The 20670-nt window shown below is 34.9% G+C and overlaps 2 protein-coding genes across 2 annotated transcripts in view; both read right to left on the bottom strand.

Annotated features, from left to right (window-relative positions):
• LOC103985686 (MADS-box transcription factor 50) overlaps positions 1-3043 on the bottom strand; it is a 31538-nt gene extending 28495 nt beyond the window's left edge. Inside the window, exons 1-2 of the mRNA XM_065184062.1 lie at positions 2893-3043; positions 2577-2800 (exon numbers count right to left, since the gene is read on the bottom strand). Of these exons, the coding sequence (XP_065040134.1) occupies positions 2577-2758 (182 nt within the window). The 5' untranslated portion in view covers positions 2759-2800; positions 2893-3043. The remainder of the gene's footprint in view (positions 1-2576; positions 2801-2892) is intronic.
• Positions 3044-19065: 16022 nt separating this feature from the next.
• Positions 19066-20156, bottom strand: LOC135675100 (putative expansin-A30). Its single transcript, XM_065185372.1, has 3 exons — positions 19967-20156; positions 19565-19880; positions 19066-19494 (listed from the first exon to the last, which is right to left on the bottom strand). Exons 1-3 carry the CDS (start codon positions 20130-20132, stop codon positions 19182-19184), a joined length of 795 nt encoding a protein of 264 aa, XP_065041444.1. The 5' UTR covers positions 20133-20156; the 3' UTR covers positions 19066-19181.
• Positions 20157-20670: the final 514 nt, after the last annotated feature.

Raw genomic sequence — 20670 nt, 5'->3', positions numbered from 1 at the left:
AAACTTTGGTTGGCCGACACAAGTAAGAGAAATGTTGAGCTGCTGTATTGATCAAGTGTCAAGGCGTGACTGAAATCAATTTTCAAATGGGAGATTGTCAAAAGTCATCTTTGACTTAGCAAAAGTGTTATTAACAGCCATCTTTTGACTTTGGTAAATGAGGTTATAACTATTTTTTTGATTTATGGCTATAAATTAAGGGCTGTTAATAACTAGTTAGGACTGTTTAGATTAGTAGATTATATATGATTTTCTTTTCTTACTGTACACACACTATAAATAGAAAAGATCTCTCTTATTAAGTGTGCGTGGAGTATAAGCCGAAGTAGTTGAGAGTTAGAGATTGATGAGGACTAAGTGGCTTTTCATATTTGTAATTTTTTTTATCTATAGCGAAGATCTACGACGACTTGGATGTAGTTTAGTTTGTGTGAATCATATAAATCTCTATTTATTAATATTTTATTCTTTCTAGCTTCTTTGAATATAGTATTACGAGATTTGTTTTTCTCCTAACAATAAGAATTCTTCGTTTTATTTTACACCATGTCTCCTCAACTCAAACCTTCTACCAGCAAAAACTTAGTTCCTTGCTTTAACTAGTAATCATGGTGTAAATTTTTGGATTGTAATTAGGTTTCCAACAATGGAAGTACTTGAGATAATCATGAGTTTAGCTCAAGATGAATTCGAGACATACTGAGCTCTATCATAATTCAGCTTAAACAAATCTAATCGGCCTCGTTATATCGAAATTTTGAAGATGCTTGAACGTGCTAGAATTGCACTTTTCTAGACCAGACACTATTTAAACGAAGTGAGTATTAGCAACGACAAGCACACATCAAATCAATTTGTCCAAAATGCAACAACAATGTGTAGTTCTATAAGAACAAGATTTTTGCTGTAGGGCTCATGACTTGCTTCTAGTTTGCACATAATTCATAGTATTTTCGACATATAAAAAATTATCATCCCTTGTTTTAGTTTCTCCGACATTTGCTTATGTCGACACAAACATAATCTACACAATTTTGAACCATGGTAAGGTTCCAAAGGATAGTATTTTTCAGTGACTTATAATCGCTTATTACATGCATTATAGCAAATGCATATTAGTCATTTAACAGCATCGAGATAAAAGAAGATATATTGGAGCACTAAAGATTTATTACTACACTAGCCAAAAAAAATGTATCATATAATCCATGGGTTTTAGATGCATATAGGAACCCAAATGACATGCTTTGCACAAAAAGACAGATCCATTCTAAAGTTCTATTCAGACAGTTTAAATGCTATCTGCACCAAATCAAAATGATTCATGTGAATAACATGAATCACATCATTTAATTAGGATTGCCGCTTTCACCATCTGATATTGTGGAGGGTTTTTAGTGACTTTCTACCATGATTGCTATTAATTTCCAGCAGACCATGTATAAGCATATATAGTGTTTATGTCATTGGTTACATATCTTTGACTTTGTTAGAGATAGCACAAGCCAATAACGTGAACAAATTTTGTTGCAGACTTGAATTTCCCATACATATACAGATCCTATGTGAAAACAAAAAAAACAAATGGAAGATGTAAAACTTAAGCATGTATTCATGTGACTTTTCGTTTCTCTAATCACTAGCTTCAGGCATATCATAAGAAAAACATGTAGCCCTACAGAATCAACTTCCTGACATGCATGAAGTATGTGCTTCTAATGTCATACCTTTCAATTATTAATATTATTTGACCATACTATTTCTACACTAGAATGAACAAAGAATTAAATGGTGGCATTAGTCTCATGTACTTGTAGAGTAATATAACTTCTCCAGTCTTCGGCTGCGACATTTTTGGTTGTGATTATTTTCCCAATCTTTACACAAGTGCCAATGTTTCTCTTGGGCATCTACATGTACAAGGCATCTGTTCCAATAATGCCATCTTACTATTGGTTTCTTGCAATCTTTCTGGCTTGTACTACCATGTAAATTTAATTTGTCCGTATGTTAATTTATATTGTTGTTGTCAAAGGTAACACAATGAACCTGTTGCACTCCATAGTAAAGAAATCGTACAGAAGTTCGTACGATAATCGAGTAAAAACTTTACTATTTTTATTAATAGGAAGGAAGGCATAAATTGGCCTCCTTCCGCTACTGTAAGGCAAATTTGGAGACCATAAATATGTGAGAATCTAGAGATGTTGAGATTGAAAGCTCGACATGTCTCCAGAGAAGAAGTGCAGTTCTGGGTAAAAGAGAAGGTCTATATTTTAGGATGATCAAAGTGGGAGGATGAAGAAATGTGAAGCTGCATTGGAAGATATATATATATATAGCAACCCTCAGATTCTGAAACCTATTGAAGAGGGGGAAACGGTCGGAAAGGACGACGAACTTGGGGTCAGCCGTTGCTACGCACAAAGCAGCGATCAAGAGTAGATTTATGCGGCTTTTTGTTTCATGCTGTGGCTTATTAATCATCAAGAAACCCATGAACTCGACAAGGAAAAGGCTTAAATACGCATCAAAGGTGAAGAGAGAGTGGGGATCGGTGATTAGGTTAACGGCACCTGGAACTGGAGAACTCGTAGAGCTTCCCCCGGGGAGAGAAGACGATGAGTCCGACCTCGGCGTCGCACAGCACCGATAGCTCGAAGGCCTTCTTCAGCAGCCCGTTCCTCCGCTTGGAGAATGTCACCTGCCGGCTCGTCGCGTTCTCTATCCGCTTCATCTCCGTCTTACCCCTCACCATGACGATGGTCGGCGATTCTCCTCCTCCCTCTCCCCCCTCTCACTAAAACATGGATCGATGTCAGCGATCTTAAAGGACAAAAAGGGATAACATCTACCGGATCTCACAAGATATGGCAAGATCAAGAGCAAGACCTTCTTTTTGTTCTCAGGGGGGAAATAATGGCCGACTGGGAACGACAAGGTCCACCTCTTTCTCTTCCCTACGACGACCCTAGAAAAAGAAGAAGAATACAAGCAGTTGGATGATGGACCCAGAAAAACACCATCCGCCGTCCTTTTGTTTGGACCTCATTAAAGTAAATATGAGGAAGAAAATTTGGAACCAAAACAAGGAAAGGATCTATTGAAGCCACGTCTTTCTTTTTGTGGGAATCGGCAGTAATTGGAGTAAATTATTTGGGGAAAGAGCTCAGATTCCCAACTTAGCGTCGACCGAGGTTGTCAGTTCCGTCGCCCATGATTTGCTGTTTCTGTTGCTGTCTCGGTGGCGTCCCAAAGACCAAACATGAGAGATTCTGTTTTATTAGTTATCGGCTAGGGGCTCCGCTGGGCTGCTATCTTTATACGTTCGTTTCGTGTTGGGTGGCTAGATCGAGACACAGGATCTGCACCCGTGTCGGCCTGGCAAGGGACCACACCTAGCTGATGGCTTTCGAGAGGGTTGGACAGCAAACACCGACTCACTGCTTGCGAACCGCGCGGGGTCCACAAGAAACATGCGCGATCCGCATCTTCACAGGACCAGAAACCTGTTCCCGACACGGGTCGAGACAGGAAAACTCACCTCGTCGGCCGTCCACCGTACGCTACCGTACATCACGCGGCTCATGATGCCGCCACGTAAGCAGTGCGAAGAGGGTCTCGCGATCGTCGCCCGGCTCAGGACGGCACAAAAGGCCGTGTCGCTCGTCACGTGTCTCCGCTGTCCTCCCCCCGTCCGTCCTCCGTCCGTCCAAGTCTTCAACCCTCAGCTCGTAAATGCTCGGCTCAGATCTCAGTGCTTTTCTCGTTCTAATTCCTTTCCACTGTTCTCTTGGGCGATATCGGTGGTGGTGATGGCCGGGCATTTGCCATTTAGATGGTGAGTTTAGGTTGTTCAGCTTTCCCTTAAAGCAGCTGTCAGCTCGCACAGTACGCTCCACTGCTACGCTTGGATCCCCACAGCCACTATTTCGGGCCTGCAGCCGGTGGAACTTAGGGTGGGAAAGGATGGGGGCCGGGACGGCTTCGTCATTTCTTGGAAGCAAACGTCTCAGAAGACGATGTCTCGGCTCTCAAAAGTCGCTGGTGATGGGTGAAGAAGCTATGAGACTACCAAGTGGGTATGTGACTAGCTTTCTGTTGAAAGGAAATGCGCGCAAAGAAATAATTGGGCAGGCAGAACCCAGTATACAATTTTGTTTTGCCTGCGGAAGCCTTGTGGGTCTATTAAAGCGTGCATTTAAAATGGCATGCCTACGACCAACTTTATTGGTACGTGAGTTAACGGTAACGATGGGGAGTTCTGCAACCATGAAGGGGTGAATCACCCATGAAAAGTATTTCTTCTTTTCGATGGAATCACACCTAAAAATTTTGAAGGTTATGTTCAGGGGTGAATCACCCATATTACAGGGAGCGAAGTAGTATAAGCTATGTTTTGCCTTTTTTTTAATAAGTAAAACATAAATTATTTATTCAACTTAAAATATGTCAAGTAACATGTTTGAATAAAAGTTTGTAGGAAGATAACAACCCTATTCTAGGAGAACTTCTACGAGCACCAAGTTGATTAATATGTGAGCTTTTCTATTGATCCAAATGACTTAATAGCCTTTCTGAATAATTCTCGAGAGATAATAAAAAATAACTATTCAACAATACTAGGAGAGAAAATCTAGAAAAAATTTCATCGATAACAATAATGAATCTAGTAGTGATTACAATAATATAACCTATACTAGCCAACTTGGAGGAAAGATTGAAAGACCCATCACTATTTAGCACAGTAACTATGATGGTTAGTTTTTATTTGGGCACCAAAAGGCAAAAGGTCTCCTCAAACTTATGTTAAATAATGTAACCATTAGATACAATAAGAGCACGACACCAAGTTGATTGCAATATGGAATGACGGGTGCAAAATAATCTATTTTGATTGATCCAAAAATCCATAAAAGGGAAAGGGAGCCGTACTTGGCAATAAGGAAATAGGAAAAATTCACTTGATAAGCTTAACAACTTTGAATTCATGAATACCCAAACCTCCGTTACTCTTTAAAAAAAGTGATGCAATATTATGAGAGTTATTTATATTCCAAAAGAATTTATAAGTGATTTTCTTGATTCTACAAATAAATTTGTGGAGACTCCCATAAGCACATGTGTAAGAATAGCATTAGCAACAGAATTTACAAGAATTCTTCCTAGGATATTTATCGTAGGATATCATGCATTTTTGTCGTCCCTGAATTATTCCTGGGATATTTATCAATAAGATTGTCATCATCTATCATAGATTCTGATTGGGTTAATAAAAACCCAAAATATTTTAGGATCCAACTCGCCTCCTTAATTTCAAATAAACTATATAGTTTGTGGGATATAGTTTTTAGAGAAAAGGATTTCAAATTTTGATTTATTGATGTTAAGTTTAGAAAATAAGAAAAATAAATTCAACACTATGTGTTGAGAATAAAATTTTTGATTCATGCAGAAAGAAAGGAGAATAATATTAGCAAATCTTAAATAAAAAAATTTCAGCAAATATTAAATAAAAAATTTTGATCCCTTCAATGTTAAAAAGAGTGAGTATATTTTTGAAGGTTAGATGGTTTAGCAAGGAATAGAAAACTTTCAAGACAAGGATGAAAAGATAAGGGGAGATCTAATCCCCTTGTCTAATCCCAAAACCTTTAAAATAAGGATGAAAAGATAAGGGGAGATATGATCCTTTGTCTAACCCTCCTATTGTTACGAAACCAAGTAGAGAAATTTTCATTAATTAAACATGTAAAATTTGCAAAGGAAACACATGCCATAATCATAAAAGAAAATGATGAGAAAATGTTTAGACAAATAAGGTTATCATTTAAAGCTACCTAAGACATATCGAGACAAAAGCCTTGTTTATGTCAAACTTATTGAGGATTGGAGGGGGTTAAATTTGGATCTAAACATAAAGTGAGCTAATTGGTTAACAATGAGAATATTATCATGGATGGCTTGTTTTTCTTGGGAATAAAGACTAAATAGGTTTTAGTCTAACTTTTGAAGGAGATGAGAGGGCGCATGAAAGGCATTCAAAGTATCTAAGATAGAATCTTTAAAGCAAGGCCAATAGGATTTCCCTCGGATTTTCCTCAATTTCCTCGTATAGTTGGGGAAATCTTATTTGCTATCATGCTCCCATAAGATAGTGCTTCTGTCAAGGATACCAATCTTGGATCGATGTAAAGCAAACAGTTTACGAGCGAGAGGCTTCGTGAGTAGGGCAAGAGCAGATCGCTGCTACTGCTGCTGTTGATGTTGCTACGACTACGACGACGACGACTGCAGTAGATGAGAAAACTGTAACAATGGAGAAAACTATAGCAATGCTGTAGCAAAGGAAGAAGCCGTGGTAAAGGAGAAAGCTACGGCGATACTATAGCAGGGGAGGAAGTTGTAGTGATGCTACAGCAAGGGAGGAAGTTGCAGTGATGCTACAGCAGGGGAGAAAGCTGTAGTAGAGGAGGTAGCTATAGTAAAGGAGAAAGCTGTAACAGAGGAGGAAGCTGCAGCGATGCTACAGTAGAAGAGGAAGCTATAGTAGAGGATGAAGCTACAACGATGTTATAACAGAAGAGAAAGCTATAATGATTTGGTGAAGAAACCTGCAACGATTTGCTCTTAGCAGGAGCTGAGGATCGATAGTTAACAGTGAGGCAACGGGTTGCGATTGATGCAGATCACAGCCTGATGAAGACGATACTACGGCGACGAACAACCTGAGCCTAGGGTCGATGCAAGCAGCACCAGTGAAGAAGAAGGCCACATGGAGGAGAAGAGGGAAGGAGCGAGCAGGAGTTGGAGAGGGATCCAATGCCAAGGGCAAGCATTCGGCCGCACCAAAATAGGCCCTCATTGTTGTGGCCGCACTTGATGGCGACGTTGGGTGTGATCACGACAGCGGCTGGGGTAGCAGCGAAGGCATCACACACCGACCGTACAACGGATGAAGAGGGGAGTCCAACGGGAAAGTAAGTCCGGTGAGAAAGAGTTCCCCCTTTCTCTGCTCTGCAGAGGTAAGGGATATGATGAATAGAAGATAATAATAACTATTGAAAAAGCTTGAATGCATTAACATGTTCCTCTCCTATTTATAGGAGGGAGGATTTCCGAATAGAGGATTTCTCGGTATTAAGATCAAACACGGATGAGGAAAGAAAAGAAGATTTTCCAACCTTACAACTAAACTCATTCGTCAAAGAAACTTCTAACCTAACTTAATGGGAAAGCGTACTGCCTAACTTTGTGAGTCAAAACTGATGTTTTCATTATTGACCGGGTTGACGTATAATTGGGTATTAGAGACAGAAGTCTAAAAAAGTAGCTCAACCAGTCTCGCTGTTTGCTCTTGATTTCTAAGTATGTCCATAGTAGTTCCATACTTCCCTAGAGGAGCGAGGTGGAGAGGTGTTTACTGGCGCATTGACTCATTGCCTCTCACAATTCCAAGATAATATAAAAATGCTAAGCAGAAGTAGAGGATCTATTCTCTTGGCATGAAGCCGTGGCATGAACAGTAGCATTAGGAAGAGTTACTGTTTTTTCTTCGTTTTCTGGTGTGTATAAGAGCAGTGAGGTGGGGCAGAGAAGTAATCTGTGGAGGTTTCTAGCGAGCTTTGGGGCACTCTTCCTCGTAAAATCTCATCGATTCAGGGTCATCATCATCATCATCGTCATCAGGCAGAGAACTTCCCTCAATTTGTAGCAGCATCAGCGGCTTGCTAAAAGCCTCCGCAACATTGGCTACCAAAGTTTCATGAGGTGAAAGAGCTCCTTCTGGAATGGATGGTGAAGAAGATTGCAGCTATGGAGGATCGGGTTGAGCAGAGAAAGGAAAGGAGTTGAGAGGCTTTAGGAACCGTCGGCCACCATGAGATGCACAGGACCCGATAGTGAGGAAGAGGGTGTGTGAGTAAGATGGAATGATTGCCACATGATTGCCCGAAGAGGTAAGAAGATTAAAATCGTCACGAGAGTTATTGCTTGGAGTGGATTGGGGAGGTTGAAAAGGTTGATTTAATGTTGTGATAGATGCTGCAGGATTGGAAGGGGTAGCGAAACTTAAAAGTCTTTTGGATTGGAATAATAGGGAAGATTCTATTGGAATTGATTGCATGTGAGAGTCGGATTGATTGGACTGCGGTGAAGAGGAAGGGTTAGAGGAAAAAGGAAATGACGTGTTTTGGGAATTGAAATAGAAATCGCAGAAGATGGCGATCGAAGCGCTTAGAATAAATAGGAAGGGACATGCTGTGACGAGGAAATTTGGGTGGTGCTGTGGGTTGGAGGAACGTGGGACCGAAGAAGGATTGGGTTATCAGAAGTGGAGCGGTTGAGTTGGATCCTAGTTTGTCGCTGAACTCGGATCCAAGGTTCTTTGTAGGGGTCATCTGGGACAAGAGAGTAGAAGAGGAAGCTCCAATATAAATTATGAAAAATACAACAGTTTTAGAGGGAGATTACAAGAGACGATGGCCATTTTTATGCTCAATAAGGTCATAGTGAAAATAAAAGTTGGACAAATTCTCAAAGGGAATTTGTTGGTATCAACTTTGAGCCAAATACCTTGTGGGAGTGGATTGCTAAAAGTCCATTCGAATACACACGTGAGCAAACTTTGTTCGAGTAGGGGATCAAATGATGTCATAAATTTTGAAAAAGATGTGATTTGAAGTAAAATTTTTGCGTATAAAAACTCAATAGGTAGGTAGACTTGAAAATTGAACCCAAGTGGGTGCAATAGTAATATTTTCTGAGTAGTTGAAAATCCTCGTTCAATGAGAGAAAAAAAAGGAACATTCGAGAAACAACATTGACTAAGAGAATTAGGAATTCAAAAAGTCAAATTATATCTATTGGGTTTGACCTATGTGAGGAGGCTAATTATGGAAGATTCTTTTACTGTGTATCTATCTTCTGCTACTTTTCTGGCATGTAATTACTTGATGAAATAAAATTTTAATATTTTTGAAAAAAATTATATTAAAATATTTAATTCCAATTAAACAAAAGTTGATGAAAATATCAAAATGTGGATGAAATTATTGTCAATTTGACTTATTAGAGATATTTGTTCATTATTTAAAATCAAAAGCATAAAACTTTTCATTAAACATCAAGTATATCATGATAATTTGAGTCATAATATAATATTATCATGTATAGCAAAGTTAAAAATATTTATGAAAATATATTTTTTTGTTTTGTTAATTTTTTACCGTTATGCTAAATAAACAAGATGAATTTTAATAATCAATTATATAATGAATGGAGCGAAGTAAAAAGTCAAACTTAGTCAAAATCTAATAAGAAAAAATTGATATTATATTAAAATATCTTAAATATTAGTTTTTCCACATTACAACAACTTAAATTTCAAGATGAGCATATTCTAATAAACTAAGATTATTTAACCATGGGCAAATCATAAGGTATTGACAATTTTTTTTTATAAGAATGTTTTGACTTTATACGTACTAGTAACTTAAAATGAGAATTTATTCATTTAACTGGCAAATAAGTTATTCATCATCAAAACATAGGTGCTAATAATATAATTATACTTTAATAGAGTGAGTGTTATGTACATTCGTTTGTATTTGTGAAGGAAATTAAAAATCTACCCATATTACAAGAAATTCACATTTATAATAATAAACTATATAATTGAATTATATCGATAAAAATATCCATCTTGTTGGAAAATTTATGCAATATAATGATTTCATATGGTAATAGTGATGTCAAAACTTCTTTTCTTGTAAACTTGGATGTTTCTATTTCTAGAAATAGAAAGAGAGCACTCTTTGATATAATAATACTTATCATGGACAATCTTTAATTGCTCAAAGTTGATATTTAGAATTTAATTTGGGATATTTTTCTTCAAGTTGACATCTAATCATATCAATTTTATTGATAGTATTAGAGACTTTTATTTTATTATTTTTTATTTATCACATAGTAAGATAATAATAATGCATAATGTATTATAATTTATTTTTTATGATATTAAAAAAATTAGCTCAAAGGAGATGCAAGGTGTACTGGATTATAAAGAGGAGGTATGATTAAATGTTTAATATCAACATATCTCTAACTATAGTCTCTTTGATAACAATGGCTAAAAAAATAAAATAAAATTCATGTTAGTAAAATATTTTGAAACAATATCTAAATTTTAACAATCATATGATACTATCTAAATTATTGAATAATATAGCAAAATTAGTATTAAAAAAAAGCTTTCTATATGGCATTAAAAGAACTAGGCAACATTTCACAAACCAATTACTTATATAGTCCGTGAACTTGGTGTTATTAATCATAAGTTTTAATATCAAAACTACCATAATGCTTGATCATATATTATTCCAAATATCATAAGCAAGTGAATAATAATTATTACTAATATAATATTTTAGCCAACTATTTTAATTATCAAGATGATATTGGAGCTATCTCTTCAGATGCTACTGTAAAAACTTATATTATCATTAAGAGAAGGAATATCGTTAGGCTAAGAAGTTACATTTGAAACATGATGGATTAACACTTGATTCTTCGTAGAAAAAATAAATTTTATTGTAACAATTAAGGTGATAAAGTAAATTTTATTTAGAAAGAAAAGAATGAAAAATCATGTTTTACTCATGACTTATGATAATTTGAAAGAAAATTAGTTTATGACATGGTATCTAGATATAGGAGCTTTATGTCACATATGTGGCATCAAAGAATTATTTTCTGAAATAGATATAAATTATTTCAATAACATTACATTTAGTGATTTATATCAAAGACCAATAAAAGTCAAAGGTAAAATTTTTCTTAGACTTAATAATGGCAAAAAATTATGTATTTTAGATATTTATTATATTACTAATATGAAAAATAATATTATAAACTTGAGGTAATTACTTGAAAAAGGTTATAATATTGAGATAAAAGATATGGCTCTTTTAATTTGTGATAAAAATAAAATATTAATCTCACATGTGAAAATGACAATGAATCTTATATTTCCTCTATATTATACATTTTTTATTAGTCAAATTGTTTTAAAACTGAGGGGACAATTCTTCATTATGACATCTTAGATATACTTACTTAAATTTTAAGGTTTTAAAACTTCTAGATAAGTATAATATGGGGAAAGGATCATAAAAAAATTAATCATCCATCAAAATTATATGAAGTGTATATCATGGGCAAGTAAGAAAGGAAGTCTTTTAATTTAAAAAAACTAAAAAGAGCATGACATCAACTTGATCCGGTGCACTTAAATGTTTGTGACCATATTAGTCCAATATCACTTAGATGAAGTAAGTATCTTCATTATCTTTATTGATGATTATAGTAGTAAAACTTGATTTTATATGTTAAAGAAAAAGATAAAAATTTTGAGCAAAATCAAAGAATTTAAGAATATGATTAAAAGATAAAGTGGTTGTAAAATTAAATATTTAAGAACACATAAGAGTGGGGAATATATATCAAATAAATTTAAAATTTTTTATAGATATAATAAAATTTTATATCAATTCATCATGACATATACACCTCAGTAAAATAGTATCTAAAAAAAAAGGACTATACTTAATATGATTTGATGTATATTAAAGTAAAGAAGAATCCCTAAATAATTTTGGAGAGATGCTATTGCTTATGTAGTTTATTTAATTAATAGGTTTCTGACAAAGTGAATTAGTACACTAGAAGAAGTATGGAGCTTATAGAAACCAAAAGTTAATTATTTGAGAATTTTTGGAAGTATTGCATTTGCGAAGATACCAGAAGAAAAGAGAATAAAACATAAATATAAAAGTCAAAAATACATTTTATCAGGTTATACTTAGAATTTTAGTGGTTACAAACTCTATAATTCATTACAAATAAAGTTGTAATGTTGAGAGATATTGAGTTTGATGAATAATATATTTAAAACTTAAAAAATGATGAGCAACATAAGAAAGCTACAGAAGAGAATGATATAATACAAGCAAGTACCGAAGAATCTTTGTTTAAATCATTAACTAGATCAATTATGTCATATGGTTTAAAAAGTTTGATTATAAGACGGATAAGAACGATTCAGGAGCTATATGATATGACTCGAAGGATTGATTACTTTTAATGATGAGCTTTCTTTATTTTATCTTTTTATAAAATATGATCTATTAACCTTCCAAGAAGTTAATAAGGAGAAAAATGATGATAAGCTATAAATGAGAAAATTCGTGTTATTAATAATAATGATACATGGGAGCTTACTACACTTCCAGAAGGCCACTAAGAGATTGATAATAAGTGGATCTTCAAAATAAAAAAAAATACACAAGTAGAGGTGGAGAAATACAAAAACCAATTAGTTACAAAGAAAGACAAATAATAATATACGATCAACTATGAAAAAGTATTCACATCAGTTACTCAACTAGAGATAATAAGATTATTTATCTCCCTAGCAACACAAATGAATTAAAAAAAATTATAAATAAATATTAAATTAATATTTCTTAATAGATTTCTTGAAGAAGAGATATATATTCAATAACCTCCTAGTTTTTTATTATTTATGAATAAGAAGATAAAATATACAAGAGCTCTTTATGAGCTTAAACAAATACTATGAGCAAGAAATTCTCGAATATATGCTTATTTTATTCAAAATAAATTTTATTAAATATCCACATTAACATACCCTTTATAGAAATTTAATTGTGATGGAGATATCCTATTTATATGCCTACATGTGGATGATTAAATTTTTATAACCAATAGTATCTTCATGATTAAATATTTTAAACACTCTACAAAGAAAGAGATTGAGATGACCGAGTTTAGCCTAATGACTTATTTCTTCGGTATCAAAGTTATATAAGATAATAAAAGAATTTTTATCTTATAAAAAAATTATACAAAGGAGATCCTAAAGAAATTTTTCATGAAAGATTATCACCTTATTGGTATACTTATGGAATATGACACCACGTTGATTAAGAAAGGTAAAGGTAAATCAATTAATCCAACTTATTATAAAAATCTAGTTCGATATTTAAGATATTTAAGTACTCAACCTGATATACTATTTAGAATGGGTTTAATAAGTAGATATATGAAAGCTCATAAGACATCTTACTTAAAGGCCACTAGAAGAATTTTATGATATATTAAAAGGACATTTGACTATGGCATATTCTATTCATCATCTAAAAGATTGAAGCTTATTAAATATAGTGACAATGATTGAGCTGGAAGCTACGATCAGAAGAGTACAATCGAATTTGTATTTCATCTTGACCTATCAAGTTGTGCAAGAAAAATATATAATAACATCTTATTGTATTTGTCATGGACTACGGCTAAGAAGACTACTCAACTATTATCTTAGCCAAGGATGCAGTCTACCATAAAAGCATATTGACACAAGATTTTATTTCATAAGAGATCATGTCAAAAATAAAAAAGTAAAATTACTTTATATCAAGACAAGTGAACAAATGACTAATATACTCACAAAACCTCTCAAATTTAAAGTATTTCAATAACTTCAAAAGAAATTTGATATGTTAGATGGAACAAGTTTAAGGGAAAAGAATATTAAAATTAAACTTATTAAGATATCACGAAGAAGTTTATTATATCAAGAGGTGAAACACATATTAGGCTTATAAAAGAATAAATTAAATTAATGATCACAAATAATTAATTTAAATAGTTATTGAGTCTTCTTATCTCTAAATATGATCACAAATAGTTTAACTATTTCAATATAAATTAAATTTCTATATTTATTGAGTCTTCTTATCTCTAAATATGATCACAAACAGCAAAATTTTGTGACTTCAGAGATGCAATTTTTAGTCAATAAAGGTGATTTGATTTTATAGTGCTACTATGTGCTACATTGGAATATATTTAGTTGTTTGAATTGTTCAAGAGATAAAGGTGATTTGAATTGTTCAAGAGATTACTCTGTAATATTTAGTTGTTTTACTCAAGTTGATAATATGGAGTACCAAAAGGAAGTGGCTTCTTAAATGTTATACTCCTACCAAACTAATGAACTTCTCCGATTGTGTTTTCTTATTACATTATTTCATGGCACGAGGCAATTAAACTATTGAAAAATAAACTTAACCAATCATTTTCATTGGAATATATTAAGTTAGATAGATAGTTATAAGATCGGGAGGTATAATTGTTGCATGAAAATTTGACAAAATTGCATTGTAAATATAAATACCTAGTCCTTGCATTTATTACTAGAGGAACAAGGTAAACATCCATGATTTCTCTCCACCATTTACGCTAGCACCATTACAAGTATCGGAATTTCACTTTGGTCAAGGCTTTCTTTGCTTGACTTCGAATTTTTATCATATTTTTTGGTGATTTCAATTGCATTGCGAGGACAAAAAATGGTGGCATACCTTTTCTTTTAAATAGCTCTATTTTAGCTTTTTGATATTTTATGTTTACCTATAATCTTTTCGATTTAGGTTTTCATGGCTCAAGTTTTACCTAATCCAATACTTGGATTGGCCCTTCTTGAGTGTTTGCTAGAATTGATAAAGCACTAGCTAATAACTCCTAGCTTTGCATTTACCCATCTGCTTTTGTTTCACATCTAAATTGACTCTTTTTTTTTTTTTTTTTATCGTTGCTCAGATCGTATTGATTTGTTTTCACATTGTAAATTAACTATATACTTCATTTTAAAATCATGTTGGATGGAGTCTCCCGAGCTCAGGACCATAGTCACTGAGTCCTGGTCCAATCCTAATTTACCATCCATATCCTTTCACTATCTTCATGATAGATTGATTAGTCTTGGTACTAACATCTCCAAATAAAGTGATATAATGTTAGGTAATATTGAAACTAAACTTAGAAAAATCATTACCACTAACATAGACCTTGAAGTTCGTAACAATCCAACCCCTTGAATAATAGATATCTAACTCAACTCCAAGTACACTAACAAGAGCATGACTCGCTATAATTCATCTTAAATTATGGACCGAAGTAAAAAATAATTAGATTGAAAACAATGACAAGAACACTAAATACTTCTATGCACTTGTCAAGCATAAATAACGCAAAAACCTCATCCACTTAGTTAAAATTCACAATGGTGATTTGTTAACTTATCAAAATGATATAAATTTTTTCTTCTTAGGTATTCTAAACTTTGGGCTCCCAATATGGACATTTCATATCCCTTCAACCTCAGTTTGCCTCACTTTCACAAAATCCCAAATTCTAGCTAGGATCATCTTATGGTCTCATTTACTATACTCGAAATCCAAGTTACCCTTTTCTTTATAGGCTTAGGCAAAAGTCTTAGGCTAGATAGATTCACCATCTAATTTTTTCAACACTTTAAGGACTTGCTTGCCCTCATAATTACTAATGTGTTTATTAATGAATTTCAGTCTTTTACCTTTTTATATCCTAGTTAGAAAAGAACCAATTTAATCTTTATATCCAAAATGTCAAATCCTCAAAGCTATTTCTGACTATAGATCTATAGCTCTTTATAATGTCTTATATAATATCCTTACCAAAACTCTTACTAATAGAATTAGGATTATCCTACCCAATATCATCAATGAATCCCAATTGACGTTGATCTATTTATGACTCTAAAAGTTGCAATCCTTTTGTACTAGTAAAGATTGATGTCTATAAAGCTTTTGATTCTATTTTCTAAGATAATATATTTTTAACCATGACCAAAATATATTATTTATTAATTTTTATTAAATAGATTAAATCCTTTATCTCCTTGTCGAGTTTCTCTTATCTTATTAATGACCACCCCACTAACTTGTTTAAGAGTCATCATAGTATCCATTAAGGTATTCTTATCTTACCCTTACTCTTTGTAATCACTTAACAAATACATTCTAATATACTCAATAAGCTATCTACCATGGATGGATTACCGCATTTAATGTCAAAGGTGTTAAGTTCACTCACTTGATGTTTTCCAATGATATTATTATAACATTCAGAGTTAATGACAAGTTATACCATAACTTTATTAGTGTCCCAAACACTTATTCTAAAATCATAGGCCTTTAGGTTATTATAAAAAAATGTATCATTTATTCTCCTAAAAACTACAATTCCAACACCAAACGTGATTTGAAAAATCTCCTTAATATTGATGAGGGCAACTAGCCCATTAGTTACTTAGGAACGTATGTTAACAATACCAGACTCTTCATAAGATCCAAGGATGGCAAAAAGATTTGATTTCTCAAGCTCAAAAAGCTAATCTTATTAATTCTATTATCAATACCATCCCACTATATACCTTGATGAATACTTGGGTCTTATGTATATAATTACCACTAACTCTAGAAAATTCTTTTGGAATAGTTCTCTAAGTCACAATAGTTTATGTCAAATCAGTTGGGATCAGGTTATAAATCCCAAGATAAATGATGGTATAGGACTTCATGGCCTAAAATAGATCAAAACTATATTTACTACTAAACACATTATCCCCCTTCTAAAAAATGTGAATTGTCTTTGGAACAAAATCCTGATAACCAAATATAGACACATTCACCCTTAGAATTTGCCTAAATAAAAAATCACCTTTGGTTGAAAATTGAGCTAATTATATATTATCCCTTATAATTAATTATCTTTAGCATCTTGACTCATATATTTTTAAAAGTTATGTTGATATCCCTATACTTATAAAAGTAAAATATTTAACATCGTTGCTCTAACAAACCTCCCCTCCCCCCGCTCTCATAAGTATAAAAATCACAATGTAACTTTTGAAAGTGTAATGATCTGGATGCTAAAGGTAATTAATTATATGAGATAATATATAATTAGTCCTTAGAAATCCCTTTGTAATATGGTGTTACCACCCATATTTAGAATGATCTTAGATCACCAATATTTCACTATTTAAATGACCCACTTTTATCAACAACAATTATCAGGACACTCTCACCTATGTCTCCAACTTCATTGAACACAACTTATGGAATATCCAACTTATTCATCACATATTTTTTACGAACCTTGATAGCTATATTCTTAACATCTTCATTCCTATTACACCCTATGATGATTATTGGATCTGGATCCCTTAATCTCTTGGATTATAATTGACTTGTAATACTTGTACCCACCTAAAGGATAATCCTAGAAAAATGGAAGATATATGGAATGGTTGGAAGGTGATGTGGGTATTATTGGTGCTACCTAAAGTTCAAAACTTTTGACCTTCCACCTCATAATGGACCTTCCACATCATACTCAAATATATCAACATCTATTCAATGTGTCAATTAAGTTGGGACTCAATCAAACATATCTTCTTTCATTGTGTCTTTACATAAAGTCTTTGGTTTATTGTTCAAAATTAGAACTCTCATATTTGATGATTGATCTTATGATTCATGGCTACATGAAGGGGATGACTTAGACCCTCATTTAACATCTATCTTCTGGTCTCTTTTAGCAAACTTCCTTTGGTTATTATGAAAGCACCATAACAACTGTAAACATCACAACCAAGACCTTCAACCCACCACTATCTGGGTCACGGCACTCGCCCTAACTAATGAAGCTTTGTTATCCAACCAGAAAAAAGAACGAATCCAAGGAATATCCCCTCTCCTTACCCCATTTCAACCCCTAAACCTCACTGCTATTCTCTCGTGTGATGGTTCTTAGTCTCCTTTATCTCCTTTTGCAGGGGTAGGTTACACCACATTTGATCAACACAACAACATTATCTTAGCCGATTGCTACACCAACAAAACTTCCTCACCAATAGCAACTGAATTGTAGGCAACTTAGAATGGTGGACAATTTACAAAGGGTCGAAGAAAGCTTCCAATGATGGCATATGTTCCTCCTTATAAGACTCCAAGCAACTCATTCAAATCCTACAACAACCAAGAAGGATCTCATGGATGCATAAAAATATATTCCAAGACATATTTCAACTAGCAAAAGATACTTTTGTTACCGACTAGAGACACATCCCATGCCAACAGATTTTTTTGGCCCACACTTTTAGCAAATTTCTTAAGACAATATTCTATTATTATTATTTTTTTTTTGGAGAGGTAATTCACCTCCAAATAGCTGAACATTTGATGATTTAAAGTAATTTTTTCCTAAAAAAGAATTTATAATGTCACTTAGATAATTGTGACGTAATTAAATAAGATATGAATGAGGATTTATCTAGAAAACTATGTACAGTATTAAATACATTTGGTTTATAAGTATACTCTAAACTTTATAAATAGAGAAGGGGTTTATGATGTTTAATACGTGGAGATAATGCAATTGAGTATAAGGATTTATTATTAAAAAAAAGATTCTTCCCATCACCTCTCAATCATCACTCATCCAAATATTTATTTTTTATTCATCCAACTGGAGAGAGATATATGTATAAGAGGTATCAAAAAAAGCTTTAATATGGTAATATAATATGAGTTATGCAAGTGTTGTTTACATTTATGCTAAGCCCCGGTGGTGTATCTGAGGGCTATGTCCACAGAACGTATGGTCTAGAAATTACAATTATAATGGTAGTAAATTGACCACAAAATTAAAATTGGTAGGATATGGATGAGGAAATATCCCTGAATAAATTATCTCTAGAACTTACAGAAAGATCACTTTAATAGGATATGTTCTTGTCTGATAGACCACAATAAGGATGAGAGGGAAGCCTTCGAGAAGTAGACACTTGTAAATTATATACTTCTAAGCTGAAGAATAAAAAAAAAAAGTGAAGGTAAAAAGTCAACCAACTTGATAGGTCAACGGTGAAGTCGTTTTGATCTCCTTCATTATACTTTCACCACCTGTTAATGATGACTATTCCAAATCCTTGATCTCTTCTTTTATCATAACCAAGTTTTTTTTGTTTTTACATGGCGAATATGTTCATGTTTGTTTCTTTTTCTTATGCTGCACAGAAGTGTTTGCTATATTATCTATCGTGAGATTTCTAGTTTCTTCTTTACTTCAACATTGGCAACGTTGGGCTTTCCCCATCAAAGCTCCAGCAAAAAGAGTCATATGTAAGAGAAGGAAACATCAAGCGGCAACACAAGTAGTAGAAGGAACCATCACGACAGGCTTTACATTTTACAGGCACTTATGTGCTTCCCTCACGCGAAGTTAACGTCGGCCTCGTACGTCATTCCTAAGTACCAGGTGGAGGGAGCGACGTCGGTGGCGATGATGGTCTTCCTGGTAGTGTAGGAGGTGATCTTGAAGGAGAGCGACTGCCCCCCGAGCCTTGAGAAGGCCTGGAAGGAAGCTCCCCAGTTGCGGCTCATCCTCATCCAATCCGTGTTGCTCCCCTTCACCCACATGCTTCCCACGTCTCCTTCCCCTCCCACGTTCATCACGAAGGCCAGCAGCCAGTACTCGTTACCCTGGAGCAAGAACCGGATCCCTCCCTTCCTTACGCAGGGCACCCTGCAGCGATTCCCAAGCGACGTCAACACCGACGCCACCTGTGCTGGCGGAGATCCATCTACGTACGTACCTGCGGTACATGACGGGGACGATGCCGGCCCTCCAATATGCGATCTGCATGAACGCCGGCTTCGACAGGTCGAAGTGTCTCCTGGGGGGGTTGCACCACCCGCCGTTGTCGGAGGGCTGGGCCCAGTTAGGCGGGCAGAGGTTGGTGCCGGTCACCGTGATGATTGGGAAGCTCCCGTAGCAATGCGGCGACCCTCTGCACCGAATCTGGTAGCACGTCCCGCAGGCGAATCCGTCATTGAACAGCGTCGAGCTAAGCGCCGCCGTCGCGATCCCGTACCCGGAGCTGAAGAGGTTCCCGTACCCGCAAGCTCCACCTACGCGGAAGAAACCCCGGTGAGCAACGTGGAAAGAACAACGAAAGCCGAGGACCAGCCCGCGTGGTAGATCCGTAGCTACGTACCCATGGTCTCCGACGCCGACTCGTCGCCGTAGAATGTAGCGTGGGCGTATCTCCATGGACCCGGCTGAAACCTGAGACTTGGTATCGGCAAGGAAAGGGCCGACGACACCGTCGCAGTAGAAACGAGGAAGAAGACAAGGCTGCACGGCCACAGTAGGGAAGCCATCGTTCTCGTTGATTTTCTGCAGCAACCGGAAACAGTGGGACTGCATCTGCCACGGCATCTGCACATAAATAGTGTTTGAAATGCTAAATTTCGATTAAACTAACAAGTCAACGGTGGGACTTTCTACGGGATGTCATCGAGATCAATTAGATATACGGATTTCTACGGATTAAGATAGATTACAAGGACGGCGGCGACGTGCTTGCAGGTTCGGATCATGCGGCATAAGGTGGTCATGCGAGAATATTACTCCTCGACTTCTATGTTTCTGGTTTATACTGATGAAGGAGTTCATGTCCCATGGTTGCGGAGGACAAAGAAATCTCTGCCAAAAATATTTGTTCTACATTATAAAGGAATCCATAAATGAGAATATTATATAGGTATAGGTCAAAAAAATCATGTCAATAGTTTATTAATGTGACTTTAAATTTCATCGCAGTAGAGTACTTCGACTCTGCTTTCTTGTTCATGCAAGCCATGTTCTTGGGTTATAAGTGGACCATGGCAACTGCCTCCTGTTCTTCTGTAGAGGCGG

The sequence above is a fragment of the Musa acuminata genome, chromosome BXJ1-5 (assembly GCF_036884655.1).
Source record: "Musa acuminata AAA Group cultivar baxijiao chromosome BXJ1-5, Cavendish_Baxijiao_AAA, whole genome shotgun sequence".
Taxonomy (NCBI): Eukaryota; Viridiplantae; Streptophyta; class Magnoliopsida; order Zingiberales; family Musaceae; genus Musa; species Musa acuminata.
The sequence above is the reverse complement of the archived record's forward strand: the minus strand, read 5'-3'. Positions and strand labels throughout refer to the sequence as shown.

What these genes read in the sequence shown, in the direction of transcription:
- LOC135675100 (XM_065185372.1), bottom strand. Translation starts at nt 20,132, where the DNA reads ATGGCTTCCCTACTGTGGCCGTGCAGCCTTGTCTTCTTCCTCGTTTCT. An exon ending in GTCGGCGTCGGAGACCATGG is followed by an intron (nt 19,881 to 19,966) that starts GTACGTAGCTAC and finishes TCTTCCGCGTAG; the next exon opens with GTGGAGCTTGCGGGTACGGG. An exon ending in GTCCCCGTCATGTACCGCAG is followed by an intron (nt 19,495 to 19,564) that starts GTACGTACGTAG and finishes GAATCGCTGCAG; the next exon opens with GGTGCCCTGCGTAAGGAAGG.